Source organism: Balaenoptera ricei, chromosome 5 (genome assembly GCF_028023285.1).
Source record: "Balaenoptera ricei isolate mBalRic1 chromosome 5, mBalRic1.hap2, whole genome shotgun sequence".
Taxonomy (NCBI): Eukaryota; Metazoa; Chordata; class Mammalia; order Artiodactyla; family Balaenopteridae; genus Balaenoptera; species Balaenoptera ricei.
In genome coordinates, this window is record NC_082643.1 from 35,036,813 (window position 1) to 35,056,606 (window position 19,794).

Sequence of the window (19,794 nt, forward strand, 5' to 3'; positions counted from 1 at the left end):
ATGATAAACCGACAGGGAGATGAATCATCCCCACCAATGGTACTTAGTGGCACCCTCTGTGACCATGTTCAATGGTTAATTTTTTGTGTCAACTTGACTGGGCCAAGGGATGCTCTGATATTTGGTTAAACGTTATTTTGGGTGTGTCTGTAAGGGTGTTCCTGAATGAGATGAACATTCAAGTTGATATACTGAGTAAAGCAGATTGCCTGCTCACTGCGGGTGAGCCTCATTCAATCCGCTGAAAACCAGAATAGAGCAAAAGGCAGAGTGGGGGTGAAGCCAAGCAGGACCCTGCGGGGCTCCTGGACATGGAAGCCTTTCTGTGTCCCTGTTTCTTGTTTGTAGAGACCAGACTCCAGCCTCCATGACCTTCCCTGAATTCCAAAGGGCAGGTTCAAACAGTTGATAATCAAGGAAGGGAGGGGATGCAGAGACAAGGGAGGAGCAGCCCAGAAACAACAGTGCAGCCCTGGGGCAGGGTCCTGGTTCCTCCTCAAGGGATACACATAACACTATCTTTACAGAACTAAAACCTCCAACAAATGGAAGATGTTAATGACCTGATGAAGCATTCTTCATTCCAGAGAGAAGGTCATGATGTGATAGCCTCAAGAACCACAGAAGCTCATCAGGAGACCAGATTAAAGGAATGCAGGCCCTGAACACACCCTGATCCTTACCAGCAACCCAGCCCTTGAACCACTGCTATAAAACTCCTCACCAAATCCCCCTGGGTTGGGACACACAGTTTTGAGGGCATGAGTCCACTGTGTCCCCCTCCGCCTGGCAAAGGAGTAAAGCTGTTCTTTTCTACTTCACCCCAAACTCTGTCTCTGAGATTCGATTTGGCACCAGCGCACAGAGGCCGAGCTTTCGGCATCGGGGGGAATTTGCTGTCTCTGCCTGACTGCCTTGGATCGGGGATACGGGTCTTGTCTTGGACTCTGGCTCAGACTGGAACTTACGTCCTCGGCTCTCCTGATTCTCAGGCCTTCAGTCCTGGGCTGGAACTATACTATTGACTCTCCTGCTGCTTGATGACTACAGATCTTAGGGATGCCTCAGCCTCCACAGTCACATGAGCCAATTCCTTATAATAAATCTCTTTACATGTCACAAGTGCGTGCACACACACATTCTATTTGTTCTGTTTCCCTGGAAAACCCTGACTAACACACCACTGTACTGAGAGATGGAATCACCACTGTAGATGCAGAACCTGCACCCTTTTTCCACGCTGTCAGGGAGTGCTCTGCGAGTGGCAGACGTTTTTTAAAAGCCCCTGGGAACAGAAAATAGGGGAAAACCACGGGAGAGACGAGCATTCAGGGATGTAAGGGCCGGCAAAGTAGTGCTAGGAAAGGCTCATGAAGAAACTGAGTTTGACTAAAACTTGTGATCTTTGTATCCAACTTGCAAACACTTAAAATGTAGAGTTTCCTTGATCCCAAGTTTTCACATTGTTTCTTCTGTTTAATTCCCTAGTATATTTCTATTGAATTTCAGACTTTAGCTCAAAGTTAAAGTTTTGTGAAATCATAACCTTGGTTTGTAGTCGGTTCAATTTGGCTTCAGCTTGCCTGGATGAAAATTCTATAAAAGGCGGAAAGAGACCCAGAGGAAAAGCATCCAGTAGCAATGAAGCACTGCCCACACAGAACTCACAAACTAAGAGCTACTCTGTATAAACACAGGGCCTTCTGAGGACGATGAAGCTGTTCAAACACATTATTTTATTAATTCTCACAACGTCCTGATGCAAGAGGCCAGGAGGACACCTCCAGTCCCTGGACTCCTAATCTCACACTCTTGGGCTCAGCACCTCTGCAGGGCCGCTGTTTGTGTGTTTATTTTTGGTCGGGGGCTCAGAAAAAAATCCAAGGAAAATTCTAAGGAAAAAACCCCAAAACCCTGAGGTAGAAAAGGCTGAGGAAAGGATGCAAACAACCCCCCCCCCACCCCCGTAGCTGCTGCAGAGAGTAAGACTCCAGTGAGGAGAGAGCCCGGGAGTGGAAAGGGAGATGGGCAAGAGGCGGGCACTGCTTCTGTGGCTGCTACCTGCCATGTTCGCCTGGCTGGTCCCCAGGGCCTGAAGAATCAGCTGCAGCTCCCTGACGGCTGCAGCCGCCTCTTCTCCACAGGACATGTCAGGCTCCAGGACCACTTCCAGAAGGCCGACCCCTACCAAAGAGAGGCAGAGTCAGTCTGACTGGAGCTCTCCAGTCTGATCCGCAGATACATCAGGCTGAAACTTGGGAAAACCCTGCAGCACTGACAGGCCCTGAATCGCTTCTCTTTCCCCTCACTTTTGGATTTTTAACTTTGGCTCCTTTCTTTCAATGTCTGCTTCAGATGTCAAGCTGCTGGGTCTGCGACTAGGCGGCGATGCGGTCTCGTTTTAGGGGTGGGTTAGTTGCAAGCGCATAGAAAGCACAGTCCTAGCCCGGCTCTCTCATCGGCTCTGCCAACACCAACGCTGATATTCTGATCGCCATCTGCCAGGCTCCGGGGCCTGTCTCCTCAGTTGGTTTGGGAAAACTCTGGAGGGGAAGGGAAGTGGCAGGAAGGGAAATGGGAACTCTCCAAGCCTACCCGCTCTGTTCAAATCAATGAGCGTCTGGGACCGCAGGTTGTCATGGAGGCTTTTGCCGCTGTCCTGTTCCAGCTGGATCTGCTTGACCCCCACTGTCCTGGTGACCATCTGACTCCACCTCTTCCCCACACAGACGCTGTACGCCAAGCTCCCGTTCACGGCGATCGGCAGCCTCTGCTGGGTAATCTGGTAGCCGGCCTGCACGCAAATGTGAGCCAGAGTCACTCGTCTGTAGGTCAAAGCTGGGAACTAGTTGATCATTCCTTTTAATGTCATAAAACTACAGGCTTACTTAAAACCACAACAGAACAGAAAAGGAAAAAAGGAAAAGGAGACACAAATCGGTTTATGTGCTGCGGCCGTAATTTAGCCTGGCCTCTTCTGGCTTCTCTGGACGCCCCTTTCCCCATCCCTGCACCCACACCCCCAATAATGAAGCAGTCAAAAACATGGATCCTATCTTCCCTAGGGAGTACCATTTTGGGGAATAACAATAATCTCTCTGTCTGAAGCCTCTAAGAAAAGAACGTATTGTTTCCACTAAGCTCATTAGCTCAGCCCTGCATCTGATTACTGGGCTCCTGACAGACCCTCTTATTGGAAGTGCTGGCTAAGCATCCTGCCATCTACTCTCAGCACAGCTAACACCAGTTGCTAGTGTGGTGAAGCTGGATTCATTCCTGCTTTTTGAGCTCACCAATCATGTCAGCTGCCCTCCCTGACCCGACTTCCCTTGTTCCTCAAGCCAGAAAATGCTGTGACACTCACGCCCGGCTAATGGAAAGCACGGAGTACTAAAATACTGATGGATGTTGCCAGAGCTCCCTCGCCACCTTCTAAGTGGGGAGGAAGAATTACTTTCAAATGCACACGTGCATCAACACACACTAAAGAGAAGGCAGGTCAGGACGGGGAACTGGGGAAGAACAGAGAATGACACTGACACAGTGAGTGTCCCCTGACACTGTTCTCAGTACTTCACACCATTTAATCCTCAAGACAACCCTAGGAAGGAGTTACAGGGCAGGGAGGGGTGAAAGGCCTTGCCCAAAGCCACAGAGCTAGTAAGTATCAATGTCGGGATCTGAACTCAGACGGTCTGACTCAGAGTCTGCGCTCCTAGCTACCTGGCCAGCATTGTTCAAACTTTAGCTGCATTGGAACCATCCGGTAGAGTGGTCAAAACAAAGATCTCTTGGCTCCATCTGAAGCGTTTCTGACTGCACGTCTGGGGTGGCGCCTGGGAATTTATGTCTAACACGTTCCTAGGAGATGCTGATGCTAGTGGCCTAGAGAACACACTTTGAGAACCACTGCATTAGGTCAATTTGCTCTCTGTGCTGAGACAGGAAGTCTCAATCTGTGAAAATTAAACTCTGGGCAGGGCTGCCAAATAAAATACAGATGCTTGGTGAAATTGGAATAATTTGAATACATTGTTTATTCAGATAAAATTGAATTTTTTTTTAGTATAAGTGTGTCTGTCTCATGTAATATTTGGCAACATGACCTCCAGATTATCTGAGCTACCTGGGCCAGAAAAACCAGAAAGCCAGAGTTAATAAAACATCTCATTTTAGTCACATATTGCTAAGTCTCCCACCTGAACCAAACACGTTATCACTCTTAAAAGATGAGAAAAATGCAGTTTAATTCTCTCCACCCTACCAAGCAGTAGAATTTACTACAAGGCTGGCAGCCAGAGGGAAAAAGCAGCAGCAGTTGGAGAATTCAGGTTCCAGCTGTATTTTTTATTTAATTCTACTCCTGCCCTCACCTGCTGAAAACAGCTCACGCCCGTCTTCAGTTCAGAGAGAATAACATGAAGCAATATCATCACTACTGATTTCCTAAGCCTCAAGAAGGGCCACACTTACCATCAGAGGCTCAGAGCAAATCAAACATTATTTTGGGAAACCCACTTGGCATTACAGTTTTGGTTCAGTTCAGTATTATGAAAAATTGGCTCTAGTTCACACTGGCTTTCCTCTTAAAGAAAAAAAACCTTTCTAATTCTACGGAAAAAGCAGGTTATTATTGGGTTTACTGCTCGACCAATTACTGCCATCCGTCCAGGCTTCTGGTTCACGTTTCCGCTTGCTCTTGCCCGCTTACTCAGTGCTTGGGGACGACACGAATGTCTGCAGACGAGCTGGTCCTGTTACTGGGACCTCCAACTTAACAGAGGGACGCCTCGCTCTGTCTCCGGAGCCACAGGATGCACTGGCTGCTGCGTCAGCCACGGAAGTAGCTTCTGTCCTAACGGCAATTAGCACCAAAGCCCACAGCTGGGCTGAGCCTGAGAGCGCGGGCTGCTTCCCCTCCGCAGTTACGCGCGAGCCGCCAGAAGCACGAGGCTCCACCAGAGCCGGCGATCAGGACCCTGGCATCCGATCTAGTAAACGTCGGGGGGCACTGGCTTCATCAGGCCAGGATGGACGGAGCTCTGGCTGAAGATGCACTCAGCCCCCTCCCGCGGCTAAGCCCCGGCTCCGGGTGGGTGGACAGACGGATGGATGGACGGAGGGCAGAGCTTACTCACAGGGAGGTCTGCGTAGAAGTAGTGCTTCCGGTCAAACAAGGACTTCCTGTTGATGTGGCAGTCCAGGGCCAGGCCGGTCATCACAGCCACTTCCACACACCGCCTGTTGAGGACCTGGGGGGACAGAACACGTGGCTCCTCTCAGACCCACCTTCTGAACAAACGCTCCTCCGCCTGCGGATATCCTCCCTGAATCTGGCCATCCGGCCCTTCGATGGGCATCAGCTCTGGTTCTGTGTGGGCAGCTCGGCTTACAAGCCGACTCAGTGTATCTGGAGTCGGGGAAAGTTTATATAAAAAAGGAGATGTGTGCGGTGGTGGGTCCCCCTGGGCACCTAGTAACTGCCACATCGGGGGTCCTTCCCCCCTACCCATACCTGACACGACATCAAAGTTAACAGGGAAGGTCCCAGAAAAGCTCAGCAGAGTGGTTACTACAGGAAATAAACTTAATCTCACTGCCTCTGCTAGAAGAACAAGGAGCTGCTCAGAACACACAGGAGGCACCGATTCCCGAGAGGAGGATCTGAGAAGCAGCTCCCCAAACAACCTCGGTGAGGTTGGGAGACACTGTGACACAGAAAGAATGAACCTCTGGCAACGACAGGACTGCAGCCATCTCCTCAAGGGCTGGGAAATGCCGCACTCCTGCCTCCTCCTCTCGGTCCAGGCCTGGCCGACTCCCTGGAAGTGGAGGCTGAGCGTGCCCCCTCCCCTCCCCAAGCTGCTGGTCCCTCCAGGGCTCCTGGGGCTCCTGGGCTCCTTCTGGATCCCACCCCGTCCCACTTTCAGGAGCAGAAGACCAAGAAAGGGCTAGCCAACTTTCTGGCCCCAAGGGACGTAAACAGCTCTTAGCACTTTGGCGGGGTGGGTAGGTGGCTGGAATGAGGCAGACAACTAGAGATAAGGAGAAAGAACGGTCAGTTCTGGAGTCAGGTCCAGACCCCACTTCCGCTGTGTAGATGTACAGCTGTGGGGCTGGAAGCCTCAGTTTCCTCACCTCTGAGACAGGGGTTCAATGTCTACCTTGCCGAGGGGACAAAGTCACAGCGGGCAAATCTACTCCACAGCAGGAATTCAATAAATGGTTCATTTTCCCCACACCTCTCCGGGGAAAGTTTTGAGGACATTATGCTTGCTGATGAAACATATTTCTATTTTTTATTAGACTGTTTATGATGTGCTTTAGTGTATTTAGTATGTTATTATCTACGTAGGTAGACTGTTTATGATGTCCTTTAGTGTATTTAGCATGTTATTATCTACGTAGGGCTTTCCAGTTAAGCTTTTTCACATCCGCCGTTTTATTTCAGCCCCACAGCAACCCTGTAAAGAGGGAGTTTGTATTATTCCAATATGTCAGAAAAAGAAAAAAACTAAGACCCAGAGAGACCAAGAGACTCACTGGAATCTCGGATCAGAAAATGTTAAAACCAGCTCGAGAGTCCGCAAGTGCCCTCGTCCAGAGGGTGACAAACAGAATCCCTGTGGTGCAGGGACCAGGCACCCTGACACAGGCAGGACTTGCTGATCAAACACGCAGATTTTAAAAACAAATCTGTACAAGAAAATGTAAGAGGCGTCTCTACTCACTGCAACATACAACCTCCAAAAGAACAAGCCAACAGCAAACCTCCCTCCTAATATCATCATCACATGCCTGGTTTTGGAAACCGGGTTACAAAGTGGAGCCATCTCACAGCTTCCAGTTGGAGCTCTTCATTCTGGGCCAAATGATATTGTCAGCTCTGCAGTTATAATGGTTTTCACGATAAGATGTGTGTGCGGCGTGAACAGGATGCTCTAATTATTGATGTTTTCACTTGCTAATGTTTGGCATTTTACTGAACAGTTGTTACTGCAATACAAACAGAGCTGGTGGAAAATCCTGCCAAATCCAAGCCTGAAAATCTGACCCGGGTCAAGGCACACGAGAACCTGAAGCTGGGGTCCCGGCCCCGAACCCCACTCATCCGGGGCTGGGCTGCGGCATGGGTGAGCTCGGAAACTGCCCGACTGGCTATCTGTCCAGTTCTTGCTTTATCACTCCCACTGTTTTCTAACCACTGCTTCCTCTCTCATCTCTGTCCAGTCTGCCCCTTTGGGGCCAACCTGCTTCCTTCTAGGCATGAAGAGAGCCCAGTTCTGTTTTGCTTGCTAATTTCTGAGTGTGCATTGCTAATAAACACCCCTCGCCTGGTGCTGTGCGGGAGTGAAGAGTCGTGGGTGATCACAGACTCTCACTGTCCCCGCATGCACATGAGTACATGAGCACTTGATAAACCATCAATTTCCAAAGAATAAGAATTCAGTAAAACGCACAAACATTACAGCAATATTGAATATACTTTCATCTTTTTTTGATGATTTAGACGGCTTGGAGCACTTCAGGGTCAGAATTATAAGCATCAATCATCACCACACTACAGTTGCACAGAAGGGCTAGTAAATAGAGAGTGCCAGTTAAAGGAATGCCAAGAAAAAAGAATTTATTACGATCCTAGTCAAGCTGCTTGTGACAGATGGAGGTCCAGGTCAGCATGTTCTGAGGAGAGGATGCAGAATTGGAAAATTCAACTGGGGCTGTCTTTATTCCAAAAAATGTCTTCAGTGTCTACACAATACTAGGCTTTAGGAATGCAGAGGGACATAGGACTCCGGTGCTGGCCTCAATGAATGTGCACTGAGGACATAAACCTGCCGGCACATCCTACATCCTTTGCAAGTTCATCTTCCACGTGAGGATGATCCTGCTAAAAATGCAAATCTTATGGCATTCTGTTGCCTAAAATCATTCAGCAGCCCCCACGTCCACATGATAAAGGCCAAGCTCTTACACAGTGTAGCTCCAGCCTCCATTTTCAATTTTATCTCCAGTAACACATCCCCCCACCCAACCCCACCCCACGGTCCAGTTCTCCTGTACAAACCATGCTGATCACTGACTTGCCCTATTCTTATTCACAGTCTACTGAGATGTCACCAAGTCTGTGCAACTTTCCTTACGCTTCTTCCTATGTACCTCTCTGACCTTCTACACGCTTCCATTTGTGCTTGTATCACAGTGGATTAGATGTGTTTACATATATTTCCACTAAACTAAGTTTCATGCGAACGGGAATTGTCTTTTCAGCCTTGGACCCCTGAAGCCTCAAACAGAACTGAAAGGCAGTGGTGCTCAATGTGTGCTGAACTCAAATGAGGAGGGAGGGGACGGGTATCCAGGGAGGGTCTCAGAGAGGCAGTGATGCCTCACTCTCCTCCAAGGTCTTACCTGCCACCTGCTGGCCTTCAGACTTATTTCTGGAAGTGCCCTGAAGTGATGACCAATCACGTATGATATGATCAAAGAGGTAACTCAAAAACTCCAAAGACTAACTTGTCCTGAAGAAGCCTGTTACAGAATTTTCTTTGCAATTAACATAAAGTGACTACAAAGGAGCTCACGGCTAACCCCAGCAGCTTTCGTGTGGAAGGAAAGCAATGCTCCTTGGAACTCACAAAGCACAACTCTCTCAGCTGAGCCTTAGGACACCTCACTCTGGATTCGGGAACCGTCAACAGCAAGTGCTGACTGCACTCAGCTTGCGTCAGGAGGTGTGCTCTGCACACCACACGCATGTGCCATTGAATCCCCTCGGCGGTCCTAGGGCAGATACTCTTATAATCCTCATCTTACACATAATGAAGGGAAACACAAGAGATTAAGTAACTTGGCCCAAGGCAACACACACGGTAAGTGGCAGAGCCAGGACGTCAGACCCCCAGAACCCAGGCTCTGGGCTACACTCATCATAAGTCTTCAAAGAATGAAGTGCATTAGTGTTAGCTCTCATGACCCGAACTTCAGGCCATAACTCTGTAGCAGCGGCTCAGACCAAACCCTTCCGTAGAGATTAAGGCAGATATTGTTTCCAGTATTTTCTTCCTGCCAGTTTCTACCTGCATTGTCTTGTTTTCAGATGTCAAGCTCTTAGAGGGTGAGCCTCGTGTTCTCTGAACTTTGTAGAACACTCTGTACACAGGCTCTGGCATGTGGGAGCTGGAGAGTGAGTGGACCTACGGTTTTTCTCGATCAGCAGGGGATGTTGTATCGCTCGACTTCTGAAACCTTTAGACACAAGTACCTGTGAAACGATTTATTGAATAAGTGAAGAGCTAATTCCTTAATCGGAAGTTAAGAAAGGTATGAGAGGTGGAGGCAGGAGATGAGACAGCCAATAAATGTCATGACCAGCAGAGAGACCGGGCAGATCACGGCCAGAAAAAGGATACAGGGTAGGGGGGTAGTGAATGGTTTTTAAAAAGAATCATCACTTGTTCGGCTTGTTTGAAAAATAAGCAGTCCTGAAACCGTAACTTGTGTGGAACCTAAAATACATCCAGCACATAAGGCAGCATAAACAGCCCAGAAACATCATGAGACCTCCAAGGACACGTTGTGACCCCAATATGAGAAGCAGTCTTCGAGTTTTAAGACTTACTTAGCCTAACCAAAGAAACATTTCTTGATCTCTGAGCACAACAATCGTTTAATCATTTAACGACAACTCCCAACACACACAAGATAAATAAATAAATAATCAAGTAATTCACATTCTATTTTCTTAGTCTGTCTTGATTTTTTCCCCTCCTCCCAAATCCCCTGATTTAATTCAGGCCTCCATTCAAACAATCTCCCCTCCAATCAAGACTTCTGCACCCGCCACCTGGCCAGGTTTCTCTACCTCAACCCTCAGCCCTATAATCTCTCCTCCACACCCATTCAAGAGTGATCTTTCTAAAGGATAAATCTGTTCATGTAATTCCCCTGCTTAAAATCCTTCTTCGCTCCTCCCCACCACCAAAAGGATAAACTCAAGTGCTTGGTGGAGTCTTCAGTGCTTTTTGTGACTTGGCCTCTCATCACCTTGCTGGCGTCCTCTCCCTCCACTACCCCCAACCCAACAGATGCTCGTGCAGCTCGGCACGTGACATGCTTTCGTACCAACTGCTGCTTCTGCTGGGAACGCCCTTCCTCCTCATCCACTTGAGCAAGATCTTAGCACCTGGCAAGACTCCAGGTTGACCCACCAGTACCTCAGCGTAGGTATCCCTCCTTCTCAGCTCCCGTGCGCTCTGGAAAAGCACTGGCTCCCCAGCCAGACTACGCTCCCTGAGGGCAGTCAAGTCATTTTATCTTCTTTGAGCCATTACCAAATGCAAACCAGCTGATTAAACATTAACTGAGGTAATGAATAATTTAGCATTCCCTTTATCAACATCCCAAACTCCGTAAGCTATGAAATAAAAGCAAAACTGTTCTATAAAATATGTGTCAGGAAAAAGCAACCACTCTTAGAATGTAAAATAGAACAGATTTCATGCAGAGACCTTATTACACAGATGACAGACGAGCCGGGATGTCAAAAAGGCAACTTAGAAGATTCTCAGCAGCAGGAAGACACTCATACCCCAAGGATGGAGGGGTTGGGTGGGGAGAAGCAGAAGCAGTGGACATGACCCCTCCACTACCTGAGATGCTGACGGAGGAAGAGGGAAGGAGAAATTCCTTGTTGCTTCTTTCCTCCCAGCTCCAGTCTTTCATCAGAGCCTCCCGCCCAACCAGTCGGAAGCCAGCTGACGGGGGTGGGTTGGGGGGACACTAGGAACATCAGCCTGCGGGAGCACATGCCCCCCGATCCCCGCCCCTCCCCCGCCCCCCCCGCAGTGATACTCAAAAGAGCGGGCGAATGGTGAGGCGAGGATCTGAGGAACGCAGGCCACGACCACACAGCAAATCCCATCCATTTTTATATTCACTTCTATAACTCCTTCTTTTGTTAAATATCTAATTGATCAAACGATGCCACTCTCAAGTCTATCCAATCAACATACAAATGAAAATCTTGTGGACTCCTTTTTCACATACTGGGATCCAAGAATTATGAAATGTTACTAATTTATAAGGAGGATTTGTGATAACTCAACTTGGGTTGGACCGAACTCTAAGGTGACATTAACTATTAGGAAACGATTTGCTAAGTAAGTTTACGGAATGAAGAAGACTCCATAACTTATTTAGTCAATAAAATATTCCCTAGGATTTCAGCACATTTATGTGAAATTCTACAAATTACAAATAAATCAATTCACAGAAGTCAGTCTTGGGGACCTATGCCAGGAAATATTTTGTGATATACTTCAAAGGAGTAAAACTGCATAGTCTTCAAAATAGTCTGTAGTTCACACCATTTCTCTCCCCTTCCTCCTTTACCCTCAACTGGTGAGCCCACAGTGACATGATACCCAAAGTTAGTCCAATGGGTACCAGTACCTCCTTAAAAAATTGAGGCAACATGACAAGACTAGTGTAACTCACTGAAAATCCGGTTAGCAACTCCTCTGGAGCATTCAAACAAAGACTCTAAGGTGATGTTTTACAAAAAGCCCAAGTGACAATTACTCTATGAAATTAACGCTATACATGACAAACCTGATGATTAAGATATAGCATGGTAAATGCTTTAATTTATGGAGAGAAAGTAAGATTTATTAAGTAAAAATAAGGCACTAAAACGTGATTTTATTTTACCGCTAACCATAAATTTGTCTCAAAGCACGAACTCCCTCTGATTCATATTCAAAGCCAAAGTTCCCACACAGATAAATTTTCATTATGGTAAAGAAAGTTGTTCCCCATCCCATCGACTCCCCCACCACCACATTCCTTCTCACCCTTGAGCTCTTTTATCATCACCCGATATAAATACAAACACTTAGAGCACTGACGACTAAGCTTGCTAAAACTGCTCAGTTAAGACAATTTTTTTAAAAAGTGGACTTCTATCATCAAAAGTTACCAGGTTTCTGTAGATAGTAAATATTTATCTAGATATGCCCACATAAATATATATGTTCTTTACACCTAAACACGGGCATTGCCTCGGGAAAAGGAGAACGTGAATGCTACAATTTCTCTTTTGTTTAAATCCCTCTTTCACAAAAGGGAAAAAAAACATCAAATATCCATCACAGGAAACAATTCTTGTTCAGAGAGGAGGGGTGTGGTCTGGCAGTTTCAGGGGTCCCTCAGCTCCAGGATCCTCTCTGTTCTCAGCCCTCTTGCACCAATTCCGCTCCCCAGGACGGGTCAGGATCAAAGGCAAGGATATTTCCTTGGTCCAAAGTGCTGGAAGGCCTGCTCTCCTCACTTGGGATTCCATTCTCCTCCTGCCCCCACCTCCCTGGCAAGGTCAGGTGGCCTAGGGCTGGTACCCACACTCCCCCCACAAGGAAGGGCTGGAGAGGGCAGCCTGGACCAGCTTGGCCTTTGACACTGGAGCAATCCCTCTTGCTTTTCCATGGACCATTGGGATACTAGGACTGACATTCACCTCTGGGCTTGTAGGAGAAAGAAGGGAAAGATCCACGCCTCCCTCTAGCCCAGGGAAAAAGAGCTCTCACGTGACACAGCCTGGTTTGTTTGGACTTCACTTTGGGGTCGGAGGCCAAGCCAATTACTCCAGTGTTCACTTGTGGAGCCTCAGACTTGGCCAGTGAGCCAGGTCAGAGAGGAAGGTTTGAGAAGGGTTGGCGGCCAATGAAAAGCAAGACTGGGAGTGCAGGTTGGCTGGTCTCCGCTCCTTGTTCCCAGAGCACTCCGAGCAGTTACTAGCATGGCAGTTATCCTGATCTCGAGAAGACAAACTGGGTCAAGACTGAGTCGGAAAGACCTGAGCCTCAGTCTTCTCTCTACTCATCAGCTGTGTGACCCTGCACAAATCACCTAACCTCTCTCAGCCTCAGTTTTCTTATCTGCGAGGGGAAAAAAATAACTATTTTGCAGGATTGTTTGGTGAATTCAATAAAATTATTCGACATATGGTAGACATTTAGTACATACTAGTTTCAGAATGGAAGTGTTATTAAATGCAAAACGCCCAAATCAACTGAATCTTTCATATGCAAGCTTTTCTAAGAGGCAAGGGAATCTAATAAGAAAGGGTCTAAACAGTTCCACAGACCCATTAGTCTGGATTTACAATCCAAAGTAAGGCACAACAGATGCTGAAATTATGTATTATGTCAACATCATATTTCCCGCTTAAATGATAACCAACACCTTTTGTGATAATTAGTTTGTTATCTGCAGAGGAATAGAGACCATATTTCCTAACGTCTCAGGAAGCTTATATGACTTCATTTTCTCTGTTTTATCGTGAAGCAAAATTTTCTTGGATAAACTGTATGCTTGCCTGTGGCTGGAAAAAGCTCCCATTCTTAAGTGAGAGAAACTACCTTCTGACAAGCTGAACATTTAGATACCAGATAACTGAGTCCATTTTTACTGCCGTCTCATTGTTGCCCACCACACATCTGTGACTTCCTGTCTTCTAAGATAGCAGCTACTTCTGAAATTCAAAGAGAGTCTGTGGAGAAGAGATGTAGGAGGGCATAAAGGAGACACGGGAATCACGTTTTAAAATATCACTGTCCTGCAGCAACATGGATGGACCTAAAGATTATCATACTAAGTGAACTAAGTCAGAAAGAGAAAGACAAAGACAAATGCCATATGATATCACTTATACGTGGAATCTAAAATACGACACAAATGAACCTATCTACAAAACAGGCCCACGGACATAGAGAACAAACTTGTGGTTGCCAAGGGGGAAGCGGGTGGGGGAGGGATGGAGTGGGAGTTTAGGGTTAGCAGATGCAAACTATTATACACAGAATGGATATAATAAACAAGGTCCTACTGTACAGCACAGAGATCTATACTCAATATCCTATGATAAACCATAATGGAAAAGAATATTAAAAAAGAATGTATATATAACTGAATCACTTTGCTGTATGGCAGAAATTAACACAACACTGTAAATCAACTACACTTGAATAAAAAAAATAAAGAGTTTGTTCAGGGGAAAAAAATAACTGTCCCTTTTTTTAAAAAAATAATTTATTTTTGGCTGTGTTGGGTCTTCGTTGCTGCGCATGGGCTTTCTCTAGTTGCAGTGAGCGGGGGCTACTCTTCATTGCGGTGCATGGGGTTCTCACTGCGGTGGCTTCTCTTGTTGCGGAGCACGGGCTCTAGGCACACGGGCTTCAGTAGTTGTGGCTCCTGGGCTCCGTAGTTGTGGCTCGCAGGCTCTTGAGCGCAGGCTCAGTAGTTGTGGTGCACAGGCTTAGTTGCTCCGCAGCATGTGGGATCTTCCCGGAGCAGGGCTCGAACCCATGTCTCCTGCATTGGCAGGCGGATTCTTAACCACTGCGCCACCAGGGAAGTCCCAATAACTGTCCTTTTTGAATAAAACTTTGGGATCGGGCCAGGATCTTTAATGGAGAAAGATTTCCCCCAACTTTAACTCTGAATATTTGTCTTTCTCTTGTTTATAGCTTTTAAGAAGAGTGTATTACTATTAAAAAGGCTAAAGCATACAAATCCGTTCATTTTAGATCACTGTCCCCACACTGAAACTGCCACGTCTTTTCTAACCTACCCTAAAATTTACTCCCAAGACCTAGAGAGATTCAATGGAATGACAAACTTTTTCATATTAAGAGTAATCAGTGATAGTGATAAGAAACATTAATTTCATGAGTGAAAAGCTCTAATGACCGAGAAAGAGATCTACTTTTATCTTTAAATAAAAGGTTAGTACTTAGTTGAAAGCTTTGACTATTGCTGAGGAACAAAGCAACTGGCTTGAACCAACTGAACTCTAAGAAATGCTAGCTAGGTATTCACTACTGGTATGGACAGGGAAGTTGGATAGGGAACAAGGCTTGTAAATATCGAAAGCAATTCCTAGAGACACTTGCCATTCTATTGAAAGTGCACTAGCTCTGTTCCTCAGTCCCAGGAATGCCCTGAGGAGTGAGCCTTTGGAAGAGTCTATCAGGACACAAGTCTTCAGGAAGAAAAAACCAACCTGTATTTTATGCATCCAGTAAGTATGCGGCATCTCGTTAGAGGCTTCATGGCAAGCCATGAAATCATGGAGGCTAAAAGGAAAAAAAAAAAAAAAAAGAAAAAAGCCAAACCTTCATAAGGCGAACCCCCTATTTCCTTAGTTATGCTTGCTTCAAGAGTAGGTAATAAAAGAACTGGCCTGGACTCTAAAAAGATGTCAATGTCATGAAAGGAAAAAAAGGGAAAGCAGGAGGAAGAGAGTGGGGAGAGAGAGAAAGAAAGGGAAAGGACAAAGAAAAAGAAAAAATGAGACTAAAGAGTCATGACAACTAAATGTGGTGTGTGATCTCTGACTGGATCCTGGGTTGGGAAGAAGTAAATAAAGGACAATACTAAGATGACCATGAACTGTGTCTTGGATAACAGTATTGTAAGCAGGTTAAGCTTTTTTGAGTGTGATAATTATACAGCCATCAATAAGAGCATGTTTTCATCCCTAGGAGACAGATGCTGAAATATTTGGGGGTGAAGGGCCATGATGTCTGCAACTTACTCTCAAATGGCTAATCCAAAGGGGGAAAAAAAAATCTAGGTGCAGGATGGACATTCAATGTACTATTCTTTCAACTTTTCTATAAGTTTGAATTCTTTCAAAATAAAAAGTCTGGGGGAGGAAGAAAGGAGTAGATAATTCTCCTACCTAAGAGGATGGGGAGATGTTACAAGCCTTAACTCAGGAGGAGAGCCTAGAGGAGGCCGGAGTTATTTAAACTGATGCTAACTTGTAAACCATACATGTGTACTGGAAGCTCCCATTCAGCATTGCTGAAAATCAGTTGTAGAAAATATTCTACTTACTATAATCTGTCTAAACTTTCCTATGCTGTCAACACATTAAGTTCCTTGTGTAGATAATGAAGTATATAGTGCAACACTCGTAGGACTATTAAGTATTTCATTTTACATGTGAAAAATCTGTTAACGGGGAATTCTGTACCATCTATATATAAGTATAGACAATATATATATAAACAAGAATATGAAGGGAAGACGTGTTCTTTTACCTGGTAGGAAAATAATTTTCCCCAATTATATCTTTTCTAGTTGAAAAATACTTTTAGCTTTTCCCAAATTTGTATAGGTATCTTATTTTCTGTTAATGCTCCCATTCTGTTGCCTCACTATGTAAACACACAGGCAATTTCTCAATTTGTGCTTCTCTGAAATACATCTGTGATGAAGAACTTCATATTAATTGTCATTCATGCTGTTGTGAGCTGTGCCATTTTAAGTGCTGAAACCTACTGGCCACTATAAACTAGAAGTACTATCTGTATTAATATTTTAATGGTGCAAAGTTTAGAATATGAGTACCATAATAATAGCAAGTAACATTTACGTGCCACTTGAGACTTATGAAGTGCTCTCATATACATTAACTTCTCTGCATAGAAGTAAAAATGGAAAAGAACAAGAAATACGTAAATAAGAGAGCTAGCTAGCTGTGATAAATAAACAAAGGTTATGAGTGATGACAGGCATCTTAAATGTTTACAACCAGCTATAAAGGAAAAATTCCCTGTTGTGTTGTCAGAAATGAACAATTAGCAAATTCTGCAGAAGGGAATGCAGTCTGGTGCTTTATGCTAAGAATGGGAACCAGGCAAGTCTCACTTCTATTTTTAACTGGGTTCCCGACCTCCTTGTGACCTTGCATAAGTCCAAAAGGCACTCAATTTCTTCTCCTACCAACTGGGGTTGGAGCCCCAACCTGGTTCACTGAGGTGGCCTATGAGTTGGCAAGCATCACTGAAAATTCAAGACGCTATTGACAATCACATATTACTGCCTGTCTGCATCTCCTAAGAAAGCTGCAGAGCATGACAAAGACTCTTGATTGATTATATGCTTCCTGCTTTTATACTTGTGAAAAGAGATTCATGCATCAAAATTTGGAATAGAGTACTTTTAAGGCTCCTGGGAACACTAACGTTTTCTGATTCCCACTTATTCTCCCTGCCCCAGCACCCAGGCCTTATTATAAGGATGCAACCAGTGGTGGAAGGCTGGGAAACATGAACGTTCGCTATCAAGAACCCTCTGCCATGAGTAACAAAACGCTCTTCAGAGGAGCCCAGCCTGACTACATTAACTATGCCAGAATCACCAAGCCTATGCTTGTCATATTTGGGATGCCAATGGCAAATGACTTCTTAATTTGGCCAAGGTTTTTAAAAGAGCTAAGGAGAAAAGTTCCCCAAGATGCTGCAGTGTAGAGAATAGCCAACTTCTTCCCCCAAACTAAATATGAAGCTGAAAATACATCTAGAAATGGTCAAGAAAGGTCTATCCCAATGGCCTCAGAAGACAGGTGTATATACCTGTGGTGTGGAGAAAGAATTCCACAGAACCCACCCCAAAAGAGTATCTCACACCTGCTCCCAGATGCAAGGCAGACACAGTAAAACTGGCTCGGGCTAATGAAGGCAGAACTGGGCATCCTCCATTCTCCTGCCCCCATGTTTCCATGTGGCTGGATTCTGCTCTCTATTCCATATTCTTTTGTCCTCAGAGAGGACTGACTTTTCTGACGAGTGACTTTGGGAAAAGGAATCGAGCACATGTGGTCAGCCCCTTATGGCTCAGCATTTTTATTACAGGCTCTAGTAGAAATCACCAGAACACAGCCCGTCTGAGCTCTTTCTGATCAGCATGCCCACCGAGATGGTATATTCTGGTTTACTCTGGCCATGTGATAAGCTTTCTGCAAGTGAAAGGCCTATGGTTTTGGGGGAGCTGAGTTCAACTGAGGCAGAAAGTACTAGAAGCCATTTGGATACATCATGTTACATTTTTCAATCAAGCTGTTATCAGTAATGAAGCTGGTAGGTTGTCTTAATTCTATGCTGATTTCTCAATTGGTTCTGACTCAAGAGGGGAAGGGAGTATTATTTTTATTGATGCCCTAAAACCGCACAATATCTTCCTGGAAACTCTTTTCTAGTACTCATTAAACCAATCCAGAAACCCTGACAGCATCACCAATGACTCCATAGAGCAGAAGAAACCTGAGAGAGCCAGCTGCCGTGGCCGAGGATGCATGTCCTGTGGGTGCAGAGCTTTCACAGGTCTGCTGCAATTTTTTAAGCTCTGGAACTGTCCGTGGAAGAAAAATGAATGGTACCCAGCTGCATGATTTCAGGCTGCATTTTTATTATAGGCTTCTAGCGTAAATCACCAGAACAAAGCCAGTATGAGCTGCTTGAACGGCAGAGACAAAAACTGTGTCACAGAACATTGTTAGGTAATTTTTTAAACTACTGTATATTTATAGCAACAAAAGACCTCTAAGCTTTCGTACTCCTGGGCACCTTTGGTAATGTGTTTTTAGTTTATTTTCTACACATTCCCACCTCGTTTTTTAGCATTACAGACTTGTGGGTGCAGTAGTGTACCAAATTCATTTTAAACACTTAGGAGTTCTAAGTAGAGCGCTATCTCCTCTAACAAGGGCTTGGTGTTATTGTACTCAATGTCTCATCCAAGGGCATATTCTGAGGGGAAAATAAACCTGCCTAATGGGATGTGGAAATGGGAGAAAAGCCCTTTCTAAGCCCAATACTGAAGGTTTCTTGCTCAGGAATGAATCTCTGGGGAGATGCGTGTGCTGCCTGGAGACGTTCCTTTCCCAGAAAGGAGCATGTGGCCGCGTCAGAGAGTCACCTGGGGAGAAGGCCAGACAAGGTCCCTCAGGTTCCCTGAGGCTGGGGTGGAGGGGAAAACAACCCCTCGGCTTCCTCATGGGTTCCCTCCGCCAAAATCCTCTGTCCCTCTTAATTCTGTCTTACTTTTTGTTGTTCCTTGAGAGGAACAAGATGGCATCACCATTTCCACACAAAGGTGAAGGGAACAATTCATTCAGGCTGAACTGCTTTTGGAAAGTGATAACCTTTAAAGGCAATGGGTGAGAGTGCGCATCCTTGCACAACCAGAGGGAATTTGGAAAGAGCTCAATCACTTGATCTGTGTCTGTGATAACAGGACAGATAGGATGAACTGGGAGGTGTACAGATCTCAGCCTCAGCTGCAATCAGAAGGGAAGGATATCTCGGTGGCAGAGGAAAGGAAGCCTGAGAGAAACATAAAGATGCCTTTCCTGTCCCATTCGGAGTCTAAGCCGCTCACCTTCACAGCCTGGGCTGCAGACCCAGCTACATGGTCACACCCTCTGTTCCCTCCTGTAAAGTTTCAATTGTAGTAAAGTCTCAGCCCAGACCTAGGTTAAAACAAAACAAAAAAGTCTGCCCTAAGAATTGATTGCCACAACCTGCTCTCGGGCGAACCTGGGGTTCAAATTTACTAACTCTGTGGTCTGGGAACCCCCAAGCTAAGAGATAAACATGAAAAATGGCCTGGTTTAGACCTGGGGTATCTGGCAAAAGCCAAAGTAAAAGCTCTTTGGAGAGATTCCCTCTTACCCCAGCCAGAAGATTCCCGCTAGTAAAGTCCTGTCAAACATGACTTCATAATACAAAATACAACAAGAAGATCATCTACCATTTGCCAGAATCAGTAGACACATTAAAAAGCAGAACAAGATAGCCCAAGATACCAAAATGTTCATTGCAGCTCTATTTACAATAGCCAGGACATGGAAGCAACCTAAGTGTCCATCAACAGATGAATGGATAAAGAAGATGTGCCACATATATACAGTGGAATATTACTCAGCCATGAAAAAAAAAGAAATTG

The 19,794-nt window shown here is 45.6% G+C and overlaps 1 protein-coding gene across 3 annotated transcripts in view; it reads right to left on the minus strand.

Annotated features, from left to right (window-relative positions):
- Nucleotides 1–19,794, minus strand: part of GATB (glutamyl-tRNA amidotransferase subunit B) — a 76,253-nt gene that overhangs the window by 39,397 nt on the left and 17,062 nt on the right. For 2 of the 3 annotated variants that reach the window (XM_059922613.1, XM_059922612.1), the window contains exons 3-5: nt 5,139–5,252; nt 2,596–2,794; nt 2,062–2,184 (exon numbers count right to left, since the gene is read on the minus strand). In XM_059922613.1, the coding sequence (XP_059778596.1) occupies nt 2,062–2,184; nt 2,596–2,794; nt 5,139–5,252 (436 nt within the window). The remainder of the gene's footprint in view (nt 1–2,061; nt 2,185–2,595; nt 2,795–5,138; nt 5,253–19,794) is intronic. The other variant, XM_059922614.1, reaches the window with a different exon arrangement.